At 42.9% G+C, this 22,369-nt stretch overlaps 2 protein-coding genes and 1 long non-coding RNA gene across 3 annotated transcripts; 2 read left to right on the top strand and 1 right to left on the bottom strand.

Moving 5' to 3' along the window:
* Positions 1–999: 999 nt before the first annotated feature.
* Positions 1,000–10,476, bottom strand: LOC307212216 (mitochondrial amidoxime reducing component 2-like). The gene is made up of 7 exons (XM_079969333.1): positions 10,179–10,476; positions 7,703–7,876; positions 7,070–7,232; positions 3,999–4,139; positions 3,227–3,288; positions 3,075–3,146; positions 1,000–1,264 (listed from the first exon to the last, which is right to left on the bottom strand). The coding sequence occupies exons 1-7, from the start codon at positions 10,439–10,441 to the stop codon at positions 1,141–1,143; spliced, it is 999 nt and encodes a 332-aa protein (XP_079825459.1). The 5' UTR covers positions 10,442–10,476; the 3' UTR covers positions 1,000–1,140.
* LOC307212252 lies at positions 7,883–9,423 on the top strand. Its single transcript, XR_013836894.1, has 2 exons — positions 7,883–8,253; positions 8,502–9,423. It is a non-coding gene; the product is annotated as an uncharacterized lncRNA (long non-coding RNA).
* Positions 10,477–13,728: 3,252 nt separating the features above from the next.
* Positions 13,729–16,296, top strand: PFN3 (profilin 3). Its single transcript, XM_079971023.1, has 2 exons — positions 13,729–13,976; positions 15,713–16,296. Exon 2 carries the CDS (start codon positions 15,790–15,792, stop codon positions 16,201–16,203), a length of 414 nt encoding a protein of 137 aa, XP_079827149.1. The 5' UTR covers positions 13,729–13,976; positions 15,713–15,789; the 3' UTR covers positions 16,204–16,296.
* Positions 16,297–22,369: the final 6,073 nt, after the last annotated feature.

The following is a 22,369-nucleotide window of genomic DNA, read 5'->3' as shown; positions in this document are numbered from 1 at the left end:
TGAAGGAAGTCAAAAAAATAACTATGATTTGTTGTATGCGGGATTGAACGAAGAATTGGAGGGAATTTTATAAAATGTATAATAATAAAAATTATCATAAAAAAAAAAAGGAAGGCTGATCGCCAAAGAATTGATGCTTTCGAATTATGGTGCTGGAGGAGACTCTTGAGAGTCCCATGGACTGCAAGAAGATCAAACCTATCCATTCTGAAGGAAATCAGCCCTGAGTGCTCACTGCAAGGACAGATCGTGAAACTGAGGCTCCAATACTTCGGCCACCTCATGAGAAGAGAAGACTCCCTGGAAAAGACCCTGATGTTGTGAAAGATGGAGGGCATAAGGAGAAGGGGACAACAGAGGACGAGATGGTTGGACAGTGTTCTCAAAGCTACCAGCATGAGTTTGACCAAACTGCGAGAGGCGGTGGAAGACAGGAGTGCCTGGCGTGCTCTGGTCCATGGGGTTATGAAGAGTCGGACACGACTAAACAACAACAACAAGAAGAAGAAGAACATACCATAGTATAAAAGTATCTTTTTAATTTGCAAAATATGGATAGATAGATATCTTTTCAAAATGAGCGCAAGAGCATCAAGTGATACTCTCATAAATCAAGAACTAGTCATCTTGATCCTGAACAAGCATGCCATCATACTCACCTACAATAATAGCATATTACTGTCATTACTGAATGCTATGTCGACCAGAAGAGCAGCTTGAAGGACTGCATACGTGAAACAGATTACTTATTTATAAGATGTAATGGAGGTGCTGTTAGGTGAAAAAAGAGGGTAGCTGAAGAACGTTTAATGGCAAGTGAAGGATGTTAACTCGACTCTACATAAGAAATGATTCAGCAATGTGAAGAAATGATGATGATAGTATGTTCAGAACAAAAGCGGGAAACCTGATTTTAAGATATTTTATTATGTTAACTTAATTTGGTATGATTTTTAATAATTTGGAAAATTAATAAAAATAAATAAAATAAACCCATGGTTTGTCTTAAAACACCACATTTATTATTGTTGAATATAAGGTAGAAAAGATTCATTTAAAAAGGTCCCCAAACAATTATTTTTGGCACAGTTTTCATAAAAAACGTACAAAATAGTTCCTTTTATGATGTATTTTACACCATCAGATTGCCTTGTACACCATATCTCCAACTTGAATTGTTCCTGTTTTATCAATTCCGAAATACCATCCAAAGAGAGGGTGTGTTCTGTATATGTGCCGTTCAGAAGTATCACACAGGCGGTAACTGTAAAGAAGATTAGAGAACAATAAGCCATCCACAAAATAGCTAAATATGCTTGTTTTCAAGTTAAGTGACTAAGAAAACATTTTGGTAAGAAGCTGATAGAAATACAGGATTTCCAAGCATATAAAAAGTTTCACTTTGTTACTTTCATGATTGGCAAATTAGTAACAATTACTTTTGGGAGTAGATGGAAAGGACATCTCACAGAGAGAAAACCACTGCCAAATTAATGTACTTACTATAGAGCAAGCACTGATGAAATCAATAGGTCTTAACTTTTGAGTAAACCTGCTCAGAATTCCATTGCATGCTAGTTGCACGGAAACTGGTTGCATTCAGGTCAACAGGACTTCGTTTTGAGTGTTTTACTTACACATCAGAGGGCCAAATTTGTTGATTAATCAGAGCTGTTGTGAAAAACATTATAGCAAATGAAGCACACTTAATTAAGAGGCTCTTTAATATTTAGAATCACAGAACTAGAGGTGGAAGGGACCCTGGGGATCATCTAGTCCAACCCCCTGAAATGCTTGTATATGCAGCTGTCCATACAGGGATCAAACCTGTAAACTTGGAGTTATCAACACCATGCTCTAACCAACTGAGCTACTGCTTAAAATTTTTGCAGAGGATTACGCAGTGTTAGTCTTTTGCAGCAAAAACACCCAAGAGGCCTGTGGCACGTTAAATACTAACACATTTCTTATGGGATATGTTTTTGAGGTTTACTGTCCATGTCCAATCTGCATCTGATGAAGTAGCCTATAGTCCATGAAAGTCTGTGCCTAATACTGTAAATGTTAGTCTTTAAGGTGCCACAAGACGTTTTCTAGTTTTAAAAAATAAGGCTGGAGCCAAAGTGTTAGGGCATTTCAGGTCAAATCATAGAAATGTAGAACTGGGAGGTACCAGGAGGGTCATCTAGTCCAACCCCCTGCAAGGCAGGAAATCCGGACCATGTTCCCTTTGAAACCATGCCAGACCCTGCTTAGCTTTCCAAATGTGCTAGTAGTTTTATTGCTGCGCCACCACACAGCAATTCTGTGCACATTTATCTGGGAATGCATACCACTGGACTAAATGAGGGTTACTTCTGAGTAGAGGCTTGTACTAGTCATCTTGATCCTAAACAAGCATGCCATCATACTCGCCTACAATAACAACATACAGTAGTACCTCTGGATGCGAACGGGATCCGTTCCAGAGCCCCATTCGCATCCAGAAGCGAACACAACCCGTGTCTGCGTGTGTGCAGGTCGCGATTCGCCGCTTCTGCACATGCGCGTGATGTCATTTTGACCGTCTGCGCATGCGCGAACGGCGAAACCCGGAAGTAACATGCTCTGTTACTTCTGGGTCGCCGCAGCGCACAACCCAAAAATACTTATCCCGAAGCTACTTCAACCTGAGGTATGGCTGTATTATTATTGTCATTACTGAATGCTATGTTGACCAGAAAATATTAATTAAAAATATTAATTTGTTGTTTACTATTATATAATTATACTCATTATATATATGACTATTACCATTAGATCATTAGGAACATTAAAGAGAAAAAGCAGAGCACATTGCACTCTTCAAAGTTGTTTTGTTGACAGATTTTATATTAGTAAGCATTCAGAATGGTCAGTTCAAAAAATAATGTATTATTTTTAGTTTAGTTGAGCAAATTTACTGCCTCACTAAAATGCAGAGAGAATTCCCACAGAACCAGGATTTCAAGACATGATCACATTTTGAGAGTTGCATACAATCATTAGTCTACCTACTCAGATGACGGAGGAGGAACTTGGAAAATTTTTGTTACCTTTTCAACGTTTCAAGAGGCTCTTTTCTGTCCATGATGCCCGTGTCTGGATCAACAGTAGTAAGTATACACCTGTAATGAAGAAACAGAATGAGGTAACAGCAACCTCAAGTACTTCCTTGCTTCTTCAGATGCAATGCGAAATTGCTTACCTGGGGCAGCCCATTGCACCTTTCATTTCTGCACCACCAATAGTTATCTCATCCCAGGTATCCTGTGGAAATATAGTGTTCACAATATTAGGTCATTTGTAACCTTTGCATGTAGAATGTGTTTTATTTCGTATTTTTTATTTGTTTATTAAATTTATACCTTGCCCTTCCTCCCGAAGGAGCCCAAGGCTGCACTAAAGAGTACTACTTGCATATAGAAACTTGCACCCTTATAAATACAAAAGTACTTTGCTCCAAGTGACAGTTTAAAAATAATACCGTATTTTTTGCTCTATAAGACTCACTTTTTCCCTCCTAAAAAGTAAAGGGAAATGTGTATGCGTCTTATGGAGCGAATGCAGGCTGCACAGCTATCAACAGAAGCCAGAACAGCAAGAGGGATTGCTGCTTTCACTGTGCAGCAATCCCTCTTGCTGTTCTGGCTTCTGAGATTCAGAATATTTTTTTTCTTGTTTTCCTCCTCCAAAAACTAGGTGCGTCTTGTGGTCTGGTGCGTCTTATAGAGCAAAAAATACGGTAATTTGATTTTTTTTTTTGTAACACACACACCCCACCCCCAATCTGACTAGGTTGCCCCGGCCTCTCTGGGCAGTTTCCAACAGAATATACAAAAACACAAGAGAACATCACACAATAAAAGCTTCCCAATACAGGGCTTCAAATGTTCACGGAAGGTCATATAATTCTTTATCTCTCTGGCATATACAAATGGAAAGGTATTGTTTGGTGAGGGGGATATTCCATGTATTACCTCCTCATGAGAACTGCAACCTGTGACCAGAATGTTTGGTCTGAAGTTGCGTATTGTAACTTTCTTATCCAATCGGGTATTTAATTCTTCTAAAGACGCTTCAGAAAGCACCATAACCGGGCTACAGTCAGGATAGGCAATCTAGAGAGAGAGAGATTGTTGTAAGACAGACAGCATTTAATCTGGCAGTGGCTGATTGCCATTTTATTTATTGATTAAAACGTACATGGTTGTCCATTAGCAGATATTCTCTGGGCTGCTTACAGAACAAAAAGGAAAAAACAACATCCCATATGCAGTGATTAAAAAACAACAACTTTCCTCCTAGCAGAGGCGGAATAAAACTATTAACAGCTCAGATTTAAAAGAAAACAAACAAAAGGATCAGAAAGTTCAACGATTATTTAAATGTTTGCTTAAAAGGCCAGCCTGAATTGGTAATGACCATTAAAGGCCCCTTACAGCAGAAGGTGTGGATAAAATATTTGACCACTGGTATAGGGAAAATGGTTCTCAAAGATTTTTCAGTTTTAGTATTGGGTCTGTTGGATTTGTATGTAATGCTCTGGGCCAGTAGCTACTTGGAAAATGATTAAAAAGCCTTTCCTCCTTGTGAAAGAATCATGTTGTGTGATGGTGGTTTTTTTAGACTATTTATGGCAGATAGTAAATGTAATGGCTCGCAAGAATACTGGAGTTGGCTGCCGCAAAGCAGACATATCTATACAAGTAGTGGTGTGGCAGAGAACGTTCTCGAAGTTCAAATAGCAGCAATTGATGGCAACTGCAGAAGTATTAGGCAACAGCAGCAGTTCCAAAGTCTTTAGCCCAGTAAACAAACATGCTAAACTAGGTCACTCTGTAGGGCAAGGGTAGGAAACTGGAGCCAAGGGGCTGGATCCAGAATTCCCAAACATCCCACAGGCAGCTTTTGACAGAGCTGCCCATCAGGTAATTCAGCTTCAAAGAAATAATCAGGAGTATGCTCTAAGTGCACTCCTGATTTCCCCTTTTTATTTTGGCTCTGGGGGTTTACCTATCATGACATCAGGGGTGTGTGGTTTGGGACCAAACCATACTGTAGGCAAGGCCTAGGCAAACTCGGCCCTCCAGATGTTTTGGGACTACAACTCCCATGATCCCTAGCTAACAGGACCAGTGGTCAGGGTTGATGAGAATTGTAGTCCCAAAACATATGGAGGGCCAAGTTTGCCTATGCCTGCTATAGGCCAAATGGGGAGGGATCTACCATGCCTCATTAGACCCATGGGACAGGTTCTCATTCACTGCTCTAGGGCACTGGATAATTGCCCAATAGAAACTGAAACTTTCTGATGCAATTACAGATAGGTAGCCGTGTTGGTCTGCCATAGTCAAAACAAAATAAAACAAAAAATTCCTTCCAGTAGCACCTTAAAGACCAACTAAGTTAGTTCTTGGTATGAGCTTTCGTGTGCATCTGAAGAATGATGGTATCTGAAGAAGTGTGTATGCACACGAAAGCTCATACCAAGAACTAACTTAGTTGGTCTTTAAGGTGCTACTGGAAGGAATTTTTTGTTTTATTTTGTTAAAGGTATCTGAAGAAGTGTGCATGCACACGAAAGCTCATACCAAGAACTAACTTAGTTGGTCTTTAAGGTGCTACTGGAAGGAATTTTTTGTTTTATTTTTTTTTCTGATGCAAATTACCTTATGCCGATTTTTCCAATTTGCATAGGGAAATTTTGCACTTCAATTTTTTTCAAGAAAATCCCCAGCGCTGTATACAAGTACCAACATTTTAGTTATTTAAAAATTGTATACCACCCTTTAACAAGGCTTCTAGGGAGATTTACAGAAACAATAAAATACACAATAAATTACAATACATAGAATCATAGAATCATAGAGTTGGAAGAGACCACAAGGGCCATCGAGTCCAACCCCCTGCCAAGCAGGAAACACCACCATAAAAAGCTTGGGAGAATAAACACCACAAGCACCTGACACCACAAGCAGCTGCCAGCACTGAGAAGACACTCAGCTTAAAGGTATAATAGGGACTTAAGGTGTGTACATTTTTGTTTAGGAAGACTTTCCCTGGGGTGTAACTCATGTCATTTAATCAAGTTCATCTCTGATGAAATTGTCATGCTGCTTCTAGAGCTGGTATGAATTGTTTTATTGTTTTTAAGTAAGCTGAATTTATTTTATTGTTTTCAGAACATGTTTCCATGTTCTATTTTGTTTTTAGCAGGTATACTGCTTCAATAGCTTTCTGTTGTGAAGCAGTCTATAAATTTATTTAATATATAAACAACTACTTTCCCAGGAACAGGACTACCTTAGTTGCTTATTTTTATATATTTACATTTTTCATTATGAATCATTTGTATTGAATCAGATTGTTGCAGGACATATGATCTTTGTTATACTCCCCCCCCCCCCCATTTCTATGCCTTATGTAGAAAGGCAGCATACAAATTAAAAATGAAATGAGAATGAGAACTAGGAGAGCAGCATTTAGCTAATGAGATTATCAGGCTCATGGACTGCAGTTTAATGTAAGTGATCAACATTATGCTTATCTCTGAAGAAAGCCTGACAACTAGAAACACCTGTCTGTTTAGTATCCCTCAACGCAACAGCCACCAAATATGTAGGAATTTCCCACTTGCTTTTCAAAGGCAGAGGTCACTAGTTTGGTCAAGCCCGTCTTTGGAAAACAAGTTTAGACATGATAAAACGGTGGGAAAGGATAAGTAAAGGATGTAAAGGATCTGTTAATGTAAAGGAAACATCTAACTAAAGCAACAAAAACTTCTTATAGCAAATGCCATTCAAACAACATTCTATTGGAGCCGAAATTCAGTTACTTTAAGCTTGTACTAGCGGTCTTCCAGCACCAACCTGCACATATAACTTATTTGCCTGCAATCCATTTATATTGGTCATTATTACTCAGCTTAAACCAACAGTAGGTAGGTTGGTTAAACATGAGACAAAGAATATAACCTTTGAAAAGCAAATTCACACTACAAAACTATGAGTGTGGCACACTCCAAATCACTACAAAGTTGTTTTCTAACCTTATCAGTGGGTCGGAAAGGTTCCATAACATCTTTTGAATTCCGAGGAACCATGTTTGGCTCAAAGTGAACTAAACGGTATGGTTCTGATTTCAGGAAGGTTGTGATCCACTGAGCTGCTTCTTCTCCACAGTCTCTGCCTTGGACATCAAAGCCAAACAGCCTGCAAGATTTGCGGGAGGCATCAGTACTATCTTTCCTAACAACTGTAATTAACATAATTAATACTACAATGCTGGAGAAGGGGGGGAGCTAATCATTTTCTCAAATGGAAATCCCCACCCATACCTGTCATTTGCCCTACTAGAGAAAACATATACAAAGCCGAGGAGCTCACATGTTCAAAAACTACACTTCCTAAAGCAGTTTAGGGTTAAATATAGAAAACCTCTACATACAGAAGCATAGTTTGTGGTAATTCTTCAGAATGGACAATAAGGCTCAATACTTGAAAATCAGTTGCATCGCGCACACAAAAATTAATGTCATTCACAGGTGTCCCCTTGTGGTCATTGTCAAGATTTTTTAGAATGGAAGATTGCCTTTTAAGCCAACTCTATTGCTGTAGCTTGGTGGGGTGGGGAATATTATGTACAACAACTAAGAGGTGACATACAGTGAAGTCTAAAGCACCTGCAATTCTGCACTGGGTTTTTGACCGACAGTTGGACGGGAATACGAAGATCCTTCATTTCTGGAGCTCTCAGAGTTAAACAGCCATTTTCACTGGAGACAGAAATCAATACTAGCTGAGGCTCTTGCCGAGCGGTCACTGTATGTCCATCTTCTTTTATTACAAGCCAACACCTGAGTTAGAAACAGACCAAAATTGAAAGCTGGTAAGGCTTTATACATCTGATGGAAATGGACAGTAGTCCACAAAAGCTTAAGACATACATTTCAGTCTTCATGGTGCCACAATACTTTTTTGCTCTACTGAAAGGTGAAGCAGGCGAAAGAAGAGGAAGAATACGCTTGTCAGTTTTTGAAATGGCCCTTGTAGCTGCCCCTTTAACAACAGCACTTTCATCTGTTGCAAATAGCAGGTGATAATGTTTAATGCCATGTCTTGAAGAGCTTCTTCTGATGTTTTCTGTTTGCCAAAGCTCTGTTAAAAGGGAAAGAAGCAAGCCAAGCAAAAACCCTAAGGAGAAAGAAGCATGGTAAGTACAGTGGTACCTCGGGTTAAGTACTTAATTCATTCCAGAGGTCCGTTCTTAACCTGAAACAGTTCTTAACCTGAAGCACCACTTTAGCTAATGAGGCCTCCTGCTGCTGCCGCGCCGCCAGAGCATGATTTCTGTTCTCATCCTGAAGCAAAGTTCTTAACCTGAAGCACTATTTCTGGGTTAGCGGAGTCTGTAACCTGAAGCGTATGTAACCCGAGGTACCACTGTACAGTGGAGAAAGCTCCTCACTTCTCTTTCGGGAGAGACAGGATACAGCCTGACAGAAAGCAAAACACCAACAACAGGGAATGCCAGCACCAAGAACCGTACTGAGTTGTACAACTGGAGAAGAGGAAAGCCAGGGTGAAAGGTGTCAAGATTCAAAATGTCTTACATTCTAAAGAAAAGGGTTAAGTCCCTATTCACAGTCTGAGTTGCACATCATAACCAGGTAAAAATGCCATTATATTCCACCCTCTGCCACTGTCCTTGTTTTCTTCCATGTAAAAAGGCTCATGGGGGCAGGAGTCTGTGTGTTGGGGGTGGGAGAGTGAAAGGAGAGTAAGCTTAACTTGGCATTTTCAGGGTGTTTTGACTATGGTATGTGCTTCTCTTTTTCACAGCAAAGTGCTGTTTAAAAGAACCTATTTCCAGAACAGGCACGGGCAGCTGTAACCTTTATCTCACTTGGAGCAGTTTCGTTTTACTGTGAATCAAGCAATTTATATAAAGGGCTGTCATGTGGAAGACAGAACTAGCTTGTTTTCTCCTGCTCTGGAGGGCAGGACTTGAACCAATGGCTTCGCCTTCAATGTTACAAGAAAGGAGATTCCAAGTAAACATCAGGAAGAACTTTCTGAATAGCAAGAGCTGTCTGACAGTGGAACAGACTCCCTCAGGAGATTGTGATCTCTCCTTCCTTGGAAGTTTTTAAAAGCAGAGGTTAGATGGCCATCTGTCATGGAAGCTTTGGTTGAGATTCCTACATTGGACTACATGACTGTCGGGGTCCCTTCCAACTTTACAATAGGGCTGGACTTCTGTGTGGAAGGACTGTAAACTCATTGCAGTTCTACTACTCAAAAACAAATCCCTGATCCAGGAATTGTTAACTGTATGTTCTTCACAACTGGCTCCGACTGTGGCACTCAGGGTACCAGTAAATAAATGGAATAGATCCCACAAGCATGCTGTACTAGAAGATTTTTGTGGAAGTGTGCATGGGTGTAGCCAACTGGGGGCAGCTGCCCCCCCCCAAATAAAAAAAATCAAGAAAAATACGTACAGTGGTACCTCGGGTTACATACGATTCAGGTTGCATACGCTTCAGGTTACAGACTCCGCTAACCCAGAAATAGTGCTTCAAGTTAAGAACTTTGCTTCAGGATGAGAACAGAAATTGTGCTCCGGTGGCACGGCGGCAGCAGGAGGCCTCATTAGCTAAAGTGGTGCTTCAGGTTATGAACTGTTTCAGGTTAAGAACGGACCTCCGGAACGAATTAAGTACTTAACCCGAGATACCACTGTACTTAGCTGAGGTTCAGCCCCCACTAACAGGAAATCTCCCCCCCCCCCCATAAATCCTGGCTATGCCCATGAAGGTGTGAAAAGGATTTGCGCAAACAGCTACAATCTTATGCAAGCTCGCCTAGGGGGTTAAGCTGCATGGAAATGCACACTTCGATCCTTTGCACACTTGCCTGGGAGCAAGCCCCAAAATGCACTTAGTCCGAGTAAACAGGCGCACGATCCTGGGATCAAAGGCTGTATCTAAATTCGATAAATAAAAATTTGACGCAGGCGTTCTTAAAACACCTGTCCACACGCTTCTCCAAAAGTTTGGGAGGAAAGCAAGTTAGAAGGGAGGCTGGAAGGTGGGGTGTGGGGTGGGAAACCCACAGAAGCAAGAAAAAGCGACGCCTCCCGACTTGCACACCCACCTGTCGCCCAGGTCCCCGTTGCGGAGGCCCAGCTCGGTCACCTCCGCCCTCTCCACGGCCACCCCGCGGCAGGACTTGACCGGGTAGATGAAAAGGCCCGAGACCCTTCCCACCGGCTTGAGCTCCCGCCGCCCTGGACGGAGGCGCCTCCGCCGGCGCCAGGCTGCGGCAGCCCCCAGCGTGAGGAGGACGGCCAGGCCGGCGGAGGCCAAAAGCCAGCCGGGACGAGGCGTGGGCAGCGACTGAAGAGCGGAGCCGGCCATGGCGGCGGCGGCTGTAGTAGCGCCAGAGAGAAGCAGCGCCGTGGAGAGGCCAGCGCGAGTTTATAGGAGAAGGAGGCCGCTCCCTCGACGCTTTCGCTGCTGCTGCGGAGGCAGAGGAAACGCCGCCCCTCGAGCCCCACTGGAGGCCGCGGCGTTTGGGCGGGAATCTCGGCCAGAAATCAGGCCGTGAGATCCCTTGTTAGCCGCCCATGCAGAGGGGAAATGGTTCATCTTAGGACTCTTGAGGCGCTTGTCGCTGCAGACCCAGCAGGAGGGTGGTGGGGTGACTTTTCAGTGTTGTTGTTTAGTCGTTTAGTCGTGTCCGACTCTTCGTGACCCCCTGGACCAGAGCATGCCAGGCACTCCTGTCTTCCACTGCCTCCCGCAGTTTGGTCAAACTCATGCTGGTAGCTTCGAGAACACTGTCCAACTATCTCCTCCTCTGTCGTCCCCTTCTCCTTCCCAGCATCAGCGTCTTTTCCAGGGAGTCTTCTCTTCTCATGAGGTGGCCAAAGTATTGGAGCCTCAGCTTCAGGATCTGTCCTTCCAGTGAGCACTCAGGGCTGATTTCTATCAGAATGGATGCGTTTGATCTTCTTGCAGTCCATGGGACTCTCAAGAGTCTCCTCCAGCACCATAATTCAAAAGCATCAATTCTTCGGCGATCAGTCTTCTTTATGGTCCAGCTCTCACTTCCATACATCGCTACTGGGAAAACCATAGTTTTTACTATACGGACCTTTGTTGGCAAGGTGATGTCTCTGCTTTTTAAGATGCTGTCTAGGTTTGTCATTGCTTTTCTCCCAAGAAGCAGGCGTCTTTTAATTTCATGGCTGCTGTCACCATCTGCAGTGATCATGGAGCCCAAGAAAGTATTGTTATAAAAAATGAGCAGGGAGGCCCCCAGTGGCCAACCAACATCTGGAAGCTAAGGAAAAGCCTGTTTCGTGCAGGTGTGGCGAATATCTGACCCTCCAGCTAAGGATGAACTACAGTCCAGAACCGGCCCGCCCATGAAGCAAGGTGAGGCAACTGCCTCAGGTGGCAGGATCCACACGGGCTCTAAATAAGGTATCTCCAGCCGCTGCTGCTGCTGCTGCCACCATGGCGTTGCACTACTTTGATGCTGGATCTGCCACCTCCTCGGCAGAAGCCTCTCCACAACAGCCTCTCAGCGAATAGGAGGCACTGCTGGCTTCCTTCCACTCCAGGGAGAAAGTGGTGGGGTCTCCCCTCTGGGGTCTCCTGGGTTCAGTGGCGTAGCGTGGGGGGTGCAGGGGGGCCGGCCGCACCGGGCGCAACATCTGGGGGGTTAGGGAAATCCACGGGTTAGGGGGCGCAAATCCATGGGTTAGGGGGCGCAAATTACTTGCCTTGCCCCAGGTGCTGATAACCCACGCTACGCCACTGCCTGGGTTCTGCTCCCGGCCAGAGTGATTCAGAGTAGGCCCCTTCCCCATCCCACCTTTTTATTGCCCTCCCTGTTTCTGATGAAGATTTTTCCCTTCCCCCTTCTTCCCTGGCAGGGGGAGCACCATTTTGTGGTTCACCTCAGGTGCCAAAAGGTCTTGATTGAGCCTGCTCATTTATTTATACCCACCCTTCCTCCAAAGCTCTCAAGGTGGCAGAATTCTCCCCTCCCCTCTCTATTGTATCCTTACAACAACCCCGTGAGGAAGGTTAGGCTGAGAGAGAAAGATTGGCCCAAGGTTACCCAGTGAGCTTCATGGCCAGGTAGAACAAGAACCCTGGTCTCCCACTCTACCCATTGATCGTGCTTACTGGAGTGGATAGGAGTTGTAGTCCAGCAACATCTGGAGGGCCAAAGGTTCCCCACACCTGATTCACTTCAGCATTTGAAGTGGATGAAGTGTGCACATAACTACCTAAAGAGTCCCACATGTGCATAAGGCCAATAAGATTAGAATGTATGATTTCAGAACTACGTTAAAGGAAAATAATTACAGTGACCGCTTACAAACCATTTTGCTGGTGTGTGATAATGTCTACTCACAAACTAAGCTCTATTGCCAAACTTTGAGCAGCATGTTGAATGCTATGCTTATAGTGCATAATCCTTAAAGGCAGTTTGGCTCCCTCACTCAAGAATGTTGAAAATCCAGCTTGGCAGCGCCTTTATTTGGACTACTCTACAAGACAAAGTCCTAACTTCTAAATCAGGAAAATTGATTTCCTAATGCTGCAAGCAGCATTGAGCAACTGGAGCAAGGTTTAAATAAAATATCAACTATTTGAATTATTTCCCTCAGCTAGCCAAGTTTTCAATATGCATAATGCAGTTTACATTGATAAAATGGCCTTAAAACATAATTTGTCTTAGCACTGAGATTTAGCCAGGTTTGGTTCAATTCATGTATATTAAATGCAACCTTCTCATTCATTTTTCAAATAATATTAGAACAGTGGGTCAGGCCAAGAACCATCTAGATTCAATAAGTGTAGCATTCCGACTGTGCCAGCTGGGTAAGAACATTGGAAACTGCCTCATATCAAGTCATACCATTGGTTCATCTTACTCAGCGTCACCTATTCTGACTGGCAGTTGCTCTCTAGGATTTGAGGCAGCAGTCTTTCCCAATCCTACTTGCAGTTGCTGTGGATTGAACCAATGTTCTTCTGCATGCAAAGAAAGTGTTTGGCTGAGCAACACATCTTCCCCTATGCATCTGTATGCTCAGCTCCCAATCAAAATATTGATGCTGGCACCCCAATTCTCTGAATGGCCCTTCCAGATAGGTGCGGTATCAGCACTGCTCATGTCTGCAAACATGATGTCACCATCATCAAAATGGCAGCCCTATCTTTTTCTTTTATGTGGCTTTTGCCCCTTCAGCGGACGAACCAATATGGCAACAGAGCCTGTTAAATCTCTGCAGTCAATGCTGGTGTTGAAGTTTGTTAGTGCCTTCTTTTAGTGGGTGGGTAGTTTCTAACGTGCCAAATGCACACGCAGGAGAATCCGATCTGAATGATCCATTTGCAATATAAAGTCCCCATCCAGAACCACACAATGTGGAATTGTATGTGGTTTGAAATCCTTCCCCTTCCTCTGTCCTGAACCTACAGCAAATCAGCTTCATTAAGGAAACTTAAGGGCAGAAGGAAAACATATTTTTATTTCTTTCCAATCACATAATCGAGGGTAGAGAATAATTCTACTTTAGGAGTGGTATGAGGTCATAATGGGTGACCAGCTGCAGTAACAGATACTTCTGACATCACAGTGGATTCCTTAGCAACGGTTGGAGCATAAACACATAAACAATTGGTTTGTGAGCTCAGACTGCCTTTGGCTGGCTAAGCAAGGGTGGTATTTGATTAACTTTCCTGACATCTGAGCTTTGAGGTGTCCAGAGCCTTGATCCTGAACTCCCAACGAGCCCAGGGTCTTGAGCTGGAACCTCAGGCTTAAAACCTCCAGGGGCTTGGTTTCAAGTCCTTACCTCAATTCCTTCCAGGCTTTCATCTCAATTTGCACCATTTCATCATTACCCCACAGGCTGATTTTACAGAGGTACTGAGGGTGGATGGTTCTCATGTTTGGGGATATTGTATTCAGCTAGATATGGAAAGGCTTGCACACTGCTTCAGAAAGAGCAGTTTCACAGCTTGGGGTGGGGGGTGGGGTCTTCCCTGGATCAAGCTCTGTCTTTAGAGACCCATGTCACCCTCTGCGGCATGGAGTGAGTTTTACCAGCCAAGACTGATTCACCAGCTGCAACCACCTCTGGAGCATTTTGCCCATGCTTTAGTAAACTCCCAGATGGATTATTTCAATGTGCCATATGTGGGCTGTCTTCAAAGACCTTTGGAGCTTCTGTTCAGAATACAGATGCTATAATTTTATTATAAATTTTATTTATTATAATTTTATTATTGGTACAGTTTGTCCAGATCCCATTTCTCAATTTTTAAACATTTATTTTTAAGCTTCACTAGCCATTTTCTAAGCCTTAAACAGCCTGGGACTCAAATACTTGAAGGTATACCTACAGTACTCCCATATTCACCTGCCTTCATTCTAAGGTCATCTGCTAATGCTGTTCCCTAAAACCTCCTCCATCAGAGAGGCAGTTCTCAACCAGAGAGCAAACTTTTTTGGCTGTGCATCACATTATAAAAGTGCCCCTTCTAAAGAAGCTTCCCTGGCTCCCATTTTTAGGTGTCAGGCACAAACCATTTAACCACTTAAGCATTTTAAGTACTCTTTTGGATTTTTAAAATTGTTTTTGGTATGCTGTTTTTATTATTAATTTGTTTTAGTGTGGTAACCCCCAACCAGGTACCCTCCAGATTTTTGTTGGACAACATCTTCCATTGCTCCTAGCCATTGATCATCCCTGGCTGGGACTGATGGCGGTTGGAGTGCAACAACATCTGGAGCACACCACATTGCAGAGGGCTGTTTAGGAGTACAATCCCTAACTCCAGCCGCTGCCCAGCAGAACTTAATGGAGCAGTACATCTGCAGCTCTGCTGCACATTCCAGCCAGGGCATGGAAGGTGGAGAGCAGGCAAATTTCTGCACTAGCCTGGAGCCTAGCTGAGCTGGATAGAGTGACACTGCACCCCATTCAATACCATACCCAGTGGCAAAGGAGTATGGTTTGCTTTCTTCTTCTTCTTTCTTTGGCGATCACTCATAGCCAAGTAAGATTATCTTCCATAAACACGGTTTTAACAATCTGTAAGTGACTGTGGAGGCCGATTCTGGACCCACACATCCTTCCACAGTGGGGACATTGGTTCCCGGGTGGGAGTTGATCATGGTGTGGATTTGCCAAGCATGCCTTCCTCTTAGCACGTTTCTCCCTTGCGTTCTGAGTTCAAGTGTCTTCAAAGCCCATGACACCTTTGGTAAAAGCTGTTCTCCAACTGGAGTGCTCACAGGCCAGTGTTTCCCAGTTGTCAATGTTTATACTACATTTTTTTAGATCTGCCTTGAGGCAGTCTTTAAACCTCTTTTGTTGACCACCAGCATTACGCTTTCCATTTTTAAGTTTGGAATAGAGTAGTTGCTTTGGAAGACTATAATCGGGCATCCGCACAACATGACCAGTCCAACGAAGTTGATGTTGAAGAATCATTGTTTCAACACTAGCAATGCATTCTAACTTTCTGCCTGATCTTTTATATTTCTGTAAACTAATGTTGGAGTCGGGTGTGTTTTTTTAAAAAGTAGTGTATACATATTTAAAAATTGATGAATATATATTTATATATGTACTTTTAAAAATATTTTAACATTAGCTGGAAAACAATCCAGTCCTGAGACAAAGAAAAGGCAGAGCACTTGTCAAAGAAGAAATTGTGGGAGCCAAAGCAGGATGGGAGACTGGAAAGCCTACATCAATACAGTCTTGAAGGACAAAAACATTGAAGATGTAGCGATCGTGGGACATTCTGACAACAAATCTGTCTGGGCTTCAAAGCCAGGAGGCCTGCTGGCCGCCATCTCTCCCCAGGAAGTAGGAATAATCATTGGGCAGGACAGAAAGGCATTCCTGCAGACTGGGATCACCATAGCAGGGAAGAAGTGCAGCGTAATCCGAGACAACTTGTTAGTAGAGAAAGATGCTGTGATGGACACGAGAACCAAAGGTGGCGACAGCAGATCCATCTGTATTGGGAAAGGTGCCAAAGCGCTCATCTTTCTCATGGGCAAAAAGGGAGTCCATGGAGGGGCTCTGAATAAGAAGGTGCATGACTTGATAGCTAACATGAAAGCAAAAGGCAGCTAGAGCCAAGGATTTGTCTGGGTCACCTTTCTCCTGACTGACGAAACGTGGGGAAACTATTGCTGCTTTGAAATAAAAGGCATTTAGCAAACTCCATCCTGTTTCCTTGAGTTGTGAGGATGGGAAGGGCCATAGCTTAGTAGTAGAGCCTCTGCCTTGCATGTAGAAGGTTCCAGGTTCAATCCCTAGCATCTCCTGCTCTTCCTCTGACTCACCTATCTGGCTGGTGCTGAGGGGGCTGCAGGTTCTATCGTGGGGGGGGGGAGAGAAAGATCAGTATTGACTTCAGGTTTTGATGGGCCCTTCGGCAAGATGCCTTCAATGCGTCTACCTGTATACTCTGCTTCTCTCACTGTGAAGATGGTGACTGCTGGAATTGTGACTTGCTTCTGCACTGTAGACAAGTATGAATCCAGCAAAAGGCAGACCCTCATAACGCACATTTCTTGCAGTGTTGATGCCAGTGCAAGCATGCATGTGAAGTGCCAGGCATATAAACAGAAATCCATTGTTCAACCAATCACTGCAAGTAGTTTTTAAAAAACATAGCACTTAATGGAGTAGCTAAAGGTATGGGGGCATTTTTAGCTCTAGCATTCACTGGAACCAGGTGGGATGTGGGGTGGAGATCCTGAACAAAGGAGGTGCCAAACTTTAGGTAGCATACTGAATCACATTACAACTTGACAGCTAAAGGTTGTTGGCTCTCTGTGTGACAGCCCTTCAGAAATGTGAAGTACTATCATCTCTCACCAAGGTCACCGGCACTTTAGAGTATTTTTCTGCTTGCTAATTATACCCTGCTGTTCCTTCACCCTTCCCTCATAGGACTGGTTTTCCATACTGCTAGTCATTTTGGTCTCCATCCTCTGACCCTGTTCCAAGTTGTCTATACAGTGGTACCTTGGGTTACAAACACTTTGGGTTACAGACTCCACTAACCCAGAAGTTGTACCTCGAGTTAAGAACTTTACCTCAGGATGAGAACAGAAATTGTGTGGTGGCGGCAGTGGGAAGCCCCATTAGCTAAAGTACCTCAGGTTAAGAACAGTTTCAGGTTAAGAATGGACCTCTGGAACGAATTAAGTTTGTAACCAGGGGTACCACTGTATCCTATTTTATGTAAAAATTGTCTATATCCTCTGAAGTGTTTGAAGTATTCCAGAAGAGGTCAGACCAGTGCAAGATAAAAGCGGGACTATAACTTCTCATGATTTGGGCTAGGAATGCAGCCCCAAACTGTATTCACTTTTCCCCCGCAGCTGCATCACTGTACTGACACACATTCAGCTTGCGATTGACTACAATCCTGAGCTTCTTTTCACATGTGCTGTCTTGGTTCCAAGCCAGCTCTTCCCCATCCTATGCCAAATCAAAGCCCCAGTCAGCAAACAATAATCTCCAGGGCCTTCAGCTGTGGCTGCTGGGAGAGTATGCAGACTTCTGCTTTCAATACTTATTAGCTACCCTGAATTTATGGAAACCCACAAAATAAATATTAATTAAAAAATAAAAACCTCAGCTAAATTGGAATCTGTTTTCCAACCCGTTCAAGCACTGAATTGGTATTATTTAAAAAATAATAATAATTAAAGATTTTCTTAGTTTACAAAAGTACATTTTTTCAGGTTGTAGAGTCTTTTCTGTAAATCAGTTACATTTGATATGAGACATTCGTTTTGTATTCAGTATGGGGTGGGGGAAGAAGAGGGAGGAATGGGGAAACTTATATTCTTTTTATATAGTGTACATGTGGGGTGTTTTTTTTGTCAGCATCAACTGGACAGGTTCTCTTTCTACTTGCTTATTACCTTTCCTTGGTAGTGAGAGGGATTGGGGAGGTGCAAGGTGTGGTTGGTTATCTGTAGTTGGCTGCAGTGGGGTTTGTTTGCATTTGTGAGGGGGTGGATGGATTGATTCATTTGCTGTCAGTGGGTTCTTGTTGTTGACTTGTTAAGCTGTGTATGTGATAAAGGGGAGCCATACTGAGGTGAAGGTGTCCTCTTCTATTTGTCCCTGGGTCAGTTTCAGTCTGTTGGCTAGCTTTTCCAGTAAGGCTGTTTCCCATACGATTTGGTACCAGTGGTCCATGTTCACACCTGACAGGTCTTTCCAGTGTCTGGCTATGGTGTTAAGCACTGAATTGTAGTGCCTCAAAAGTTCTGGTCTAACTCTGTTGACACTTGCAATACTATATTCACCATGAACAGAGCAGCAACAGGAAGAGATAAACCAAAACAAGAATAACAAGTGCTTTAAAGAATATGTTTCACTCTCACAGACTAGCATGTAGTGCACTATGGATGCATGCAGTGTAGCCACTGATTTTGTAGCACATGGCGGAGCCCTAAGCAATTATAGGATTCCTTTGAAATGCAAAAATCGCCACCACAGCAATATCCAAGTGTTAACTGTGGATGCAGTCAGATCCATAACTCTAAGGGCATCAATTAAATCAAACCAAACATTTCTAGGTGGAAGTTTTGCTTTTTGTAATTAACGTTTGCTCAGATGTTTCCTCCAGCAGGATATTGATCACTTTTGAAGCATCTTAACATTTTAGCTTGAGAAGTCTCCTGCTGGAGAAGACAGGACAGTATTTCTTTTATGTTTCTAAGAATTTAAGAACCCTCCTGGACCAGGCCAAAGACCCAACTAGTCCAGCATCCTTGTCTAAGATTCATGGAAGATAAGGCTATCAATGACTACTATATCAATGATGGCTGTATGTGTCTCTGAATACAAGTTGCTGGGGATTATAAACAGGTGAGTCCTGTTGTGCTCATGTCCTGATTGTGGGCTTCTCATGGGCATCTGGTTGGCAACCGTGAATATTTGGTTCTGGGTCTCAGCCAGAGTCCAGTTAGCATAAAGGTGATTCTGCCAAGCTCAAAACCACAGGAGAGCAGAACAGAAAGATTCCTAATTGCCATATTTATTGGTGTGGGCATAGCAAATTCCTACCTTCTGTTTGCAGTATACAAGCCTTTTGGTTCAACTGCTGTTGACCTTCAGTTTGCCTTGGCTAAGTGCCTCTTGAAATCTCAAAAAAAAAAAAAAATCTTAAAAAGGAGTAGTACACAGCTAGAGTGCATTCCTTTTATTCGCCTGAGATACAAATCTATTAAAAGCAAAGAATCTCTAGTTAAGTCTCAGATTTAGAAATGTAATTCTTAAGAGTCCAACCTAATAATGCTCATGGTGAAAACCTTAATAGTTAACACAGCACAAGATAAGGTTGGGTTGGTGACAATTCCATGTTAATAATAGACGTCCTTTTGACAGGGAGCGATATTTTTAGAAGGTTTTTGTTCTGTTTTGTTTGGGGGCCTGTGGCAGGAAATTAAAGAAAATAACAATGAACATAAACATATTTTTTTCCTCCAAACAGGAGGGAGGTTGATGAAAACATCTACTCTACCATTTATATTCTCCAGGGGGAAAGCTTGGTGAGTCCTGCACGTTAAGTGATCGCAATGTAGCTAAAGGAGAGGACGGAATTATTCTAGCAAATAACTAGCCAATGATAGGCTTAAAAATAGAGGCATTCATAATAAATGCCTGAAAGAAAAGAGCCATTTTGCAAAGCAGCAAGATAATGGGTCTCATCTGCAGTTGTCTCAGTAAGAAATCGCTTTCCAGGTACACCTATTTTCAAGAATGCATAATTAGTGGTGCAAAAATTGCAGAGAGACCAATAAGCAGCAGGAGACCTTTTACTGGCTGCGTTTGCACTGAAGGATAACCTATTCACATCAAGATCAACCTCTTTGTGACTGTGCCATGGGTCAAGTTCTAACCCAAGGTGTGGGATGGTGTCACTTCATTGTGTACTACCCTGCAAAGATGGTAGATCAGGATATCCTGGTGAATTTCGGTATGAGTTGCAGTAGAGCAGCAAAGATTCCTGACTCCCACTTGTTCAGAAATGGCAATGACAAAATAACTCCCCCGCCCGTCTACATAAAAAATACATTGCGGAAATTTAAAAAAAGTTATGTGGAAAGATTGTGCACTCAGTTCAGTTCTGATCCTCCAAGCAAATTATGGGGCTCCGAGTTCTTTCATGTTAAATGTGTGTCTTTTGCTCCCAAATTATCAGGGATGGAGAACCTATTCCCTCCAAATGTTGTCAGACTCCATTTCCCCTTCAGCCCCTGCCAACATGGCCTGTGGTCAGGAATGATGGGAGTTGTAATCCAACAATGTTTGAAAAGCCACAGATTCCCCATTCCAGCTGCAGAATATGAGTTTACATTGTTCAGTCTTTAGAAGTCTAAACAACTGACCCAGAACATCTCTGAGAAATAAAGTCTAGAACTTGTTTACAATTATGTGCCTCACCCTGGCTTCTGTTTTCTTTTTAAAACAAGAAACCTGGTTCATTTTTTAAAAAAATGTTTATATCCTGCCTTTCTTCTGTCATGGAATGCCAAGTTGGTGCAAATGTACAGTTGTACCTTGGTTTTCAAACAGCTTAATTTTCAAACGTTTTGGCTCCCGAACACCACAAACCCGGAAGTGACTGTTCTGGTTTGCGAACTATTTTTGGAAATCGAACGTCCAACAGGGCTTCCACGGTTTCCGATTGGCTGCAGGAGCTTCTACAATGTAGTTCCCAGGCCATCACCCATCCAAATCTTTCTTCTCTCACCTTCTCTTTCGGCATACCTGGTTACCGGCCAAACTCTACCCACTTAATCGTCTTGGAATTATGACAGAGCAATCTGCTGAGTCACATTATAAATGACTATGTACATTCCTGGAACATGGTGATAGAAGTTACTGTTTTGAAGCCAATGTTTAATACAGCTTTCTTTCTTTTGTGATCTATGCTTAGTCTCTGTCTCTGTATTTCTGCCTACAACCTTAAAATAAGATGTAATTTCTTTACATAACTCCTGTAATTTGTAGTGCTCCTGATGTTTAGCCTGGGAATCCCAAAGAGGCACTGCTACACCCTCTAAGGTTTAAAGTACCTTGGTTTTACATTACAAGTAGTGTAATCCAATTCATGTTTATGCAGAAGTATCCTACATTGTGTCTAACAGAGTCTAATCCTAGTACAGTAGATGTGTTTAAGGTTATAGCCTAAGTGGCTCAGTAAGTAATAAGGGTTGCAATCCTGAATATTACTTAATAGGGTAAACTTGCATAGAATTGCACTGTTGGACATGGTCTGAGGCTGAGCACACATCATAAAGCATAAGACTTCTCCCAGAGAATCCTGGAAATTGTAGTTTACCCCTCGCAGAGGTACATTTCCCACCAGCCTTAACAAACTACAGTTCCCATGATTCTTTGGGGGGAAGCCACCTGCTTTAAATGTATGGTGCCCATGCAGAAACTAGTCACTTCAATTTCTTGGTTTTGCTAGCATTCTAGCCCAGTTCCTGTGGACACAAATGTACTTTCCCACTGATCAGTGGAGCAATGATACTAATGTTTGAGCTTACATAATGGTTTGTCTGCTACCTTCTATCAGGTATAAAATCAACAGCAGCAGTTCTTATGCTGTTCTTCATTATCAAAACTACATCAGGGTAGTGTACAAAACATATCAAACCAACAAGACACACTTGCAATTCTATGCAAGTTTACCCTAGTAAGTAATATCTAGGATTGCAACCCTTATTACTTACTGAGAGCCAGTGTGGTGTAGTGGTTAAGAGCGGTGGACTTGTAATCTGGTGAACCGGGTTCGCTTCCCTGCTCCTCCACGTGCAGCTGCTGGGTGACCTTGGGCTAGTCACACTTCTCTGAAGTCTCTCAGCCTCACTCACCTCACAGAGTGTTTGTTGTGGGGGAGGAAGGGAAAGGAGATTGGTAGCCGCTTTGAGACTCCTTAGGGTAGTGATAAAGCAGGATATCAAATCCAAACTCCTCTTCTTCTACTACTAAAGTACAAAACAAATACATTAAAATGCAGACATAAAAGAAGTACAATAAACCTCAGTAAAAATTATCAGAACAAGGCTGGCAATAAAATCAGCAGAATGCTTAAATGAACAAAGCAGCCCAGTGGCGTAGCGTGGGGGGTGCAGGGGGGGCCGGCCGCACCGGGCGCAACATCTGGGGGTTAGGGTTAGGGATAGGGTTAGGGGGCGCAAATCCAGGGTTAGGGGGCACAAATTACTTGCCTTGCCCTGGGTGCTGACAACCCACGCTA

This window comes from Podarcis cretensis (assembly GCF_951804945.1).
Source record: "Podarcis cretensis genome assembly, chromosome: 3".
In the NCBI taxonomy this organism is placed as follows: domain Eukaryota; kingdom Metazoa; phylum Chordata; class Lepidosauria; order Squamata; family Lacertidae; genus Podarcis; species Podarcis cretensis.
The sequence above is the reverse complement of the archived record's forward strand: the minus strand, read 5'-3'. Positions and strand labels throughout refer to the sequence as shown.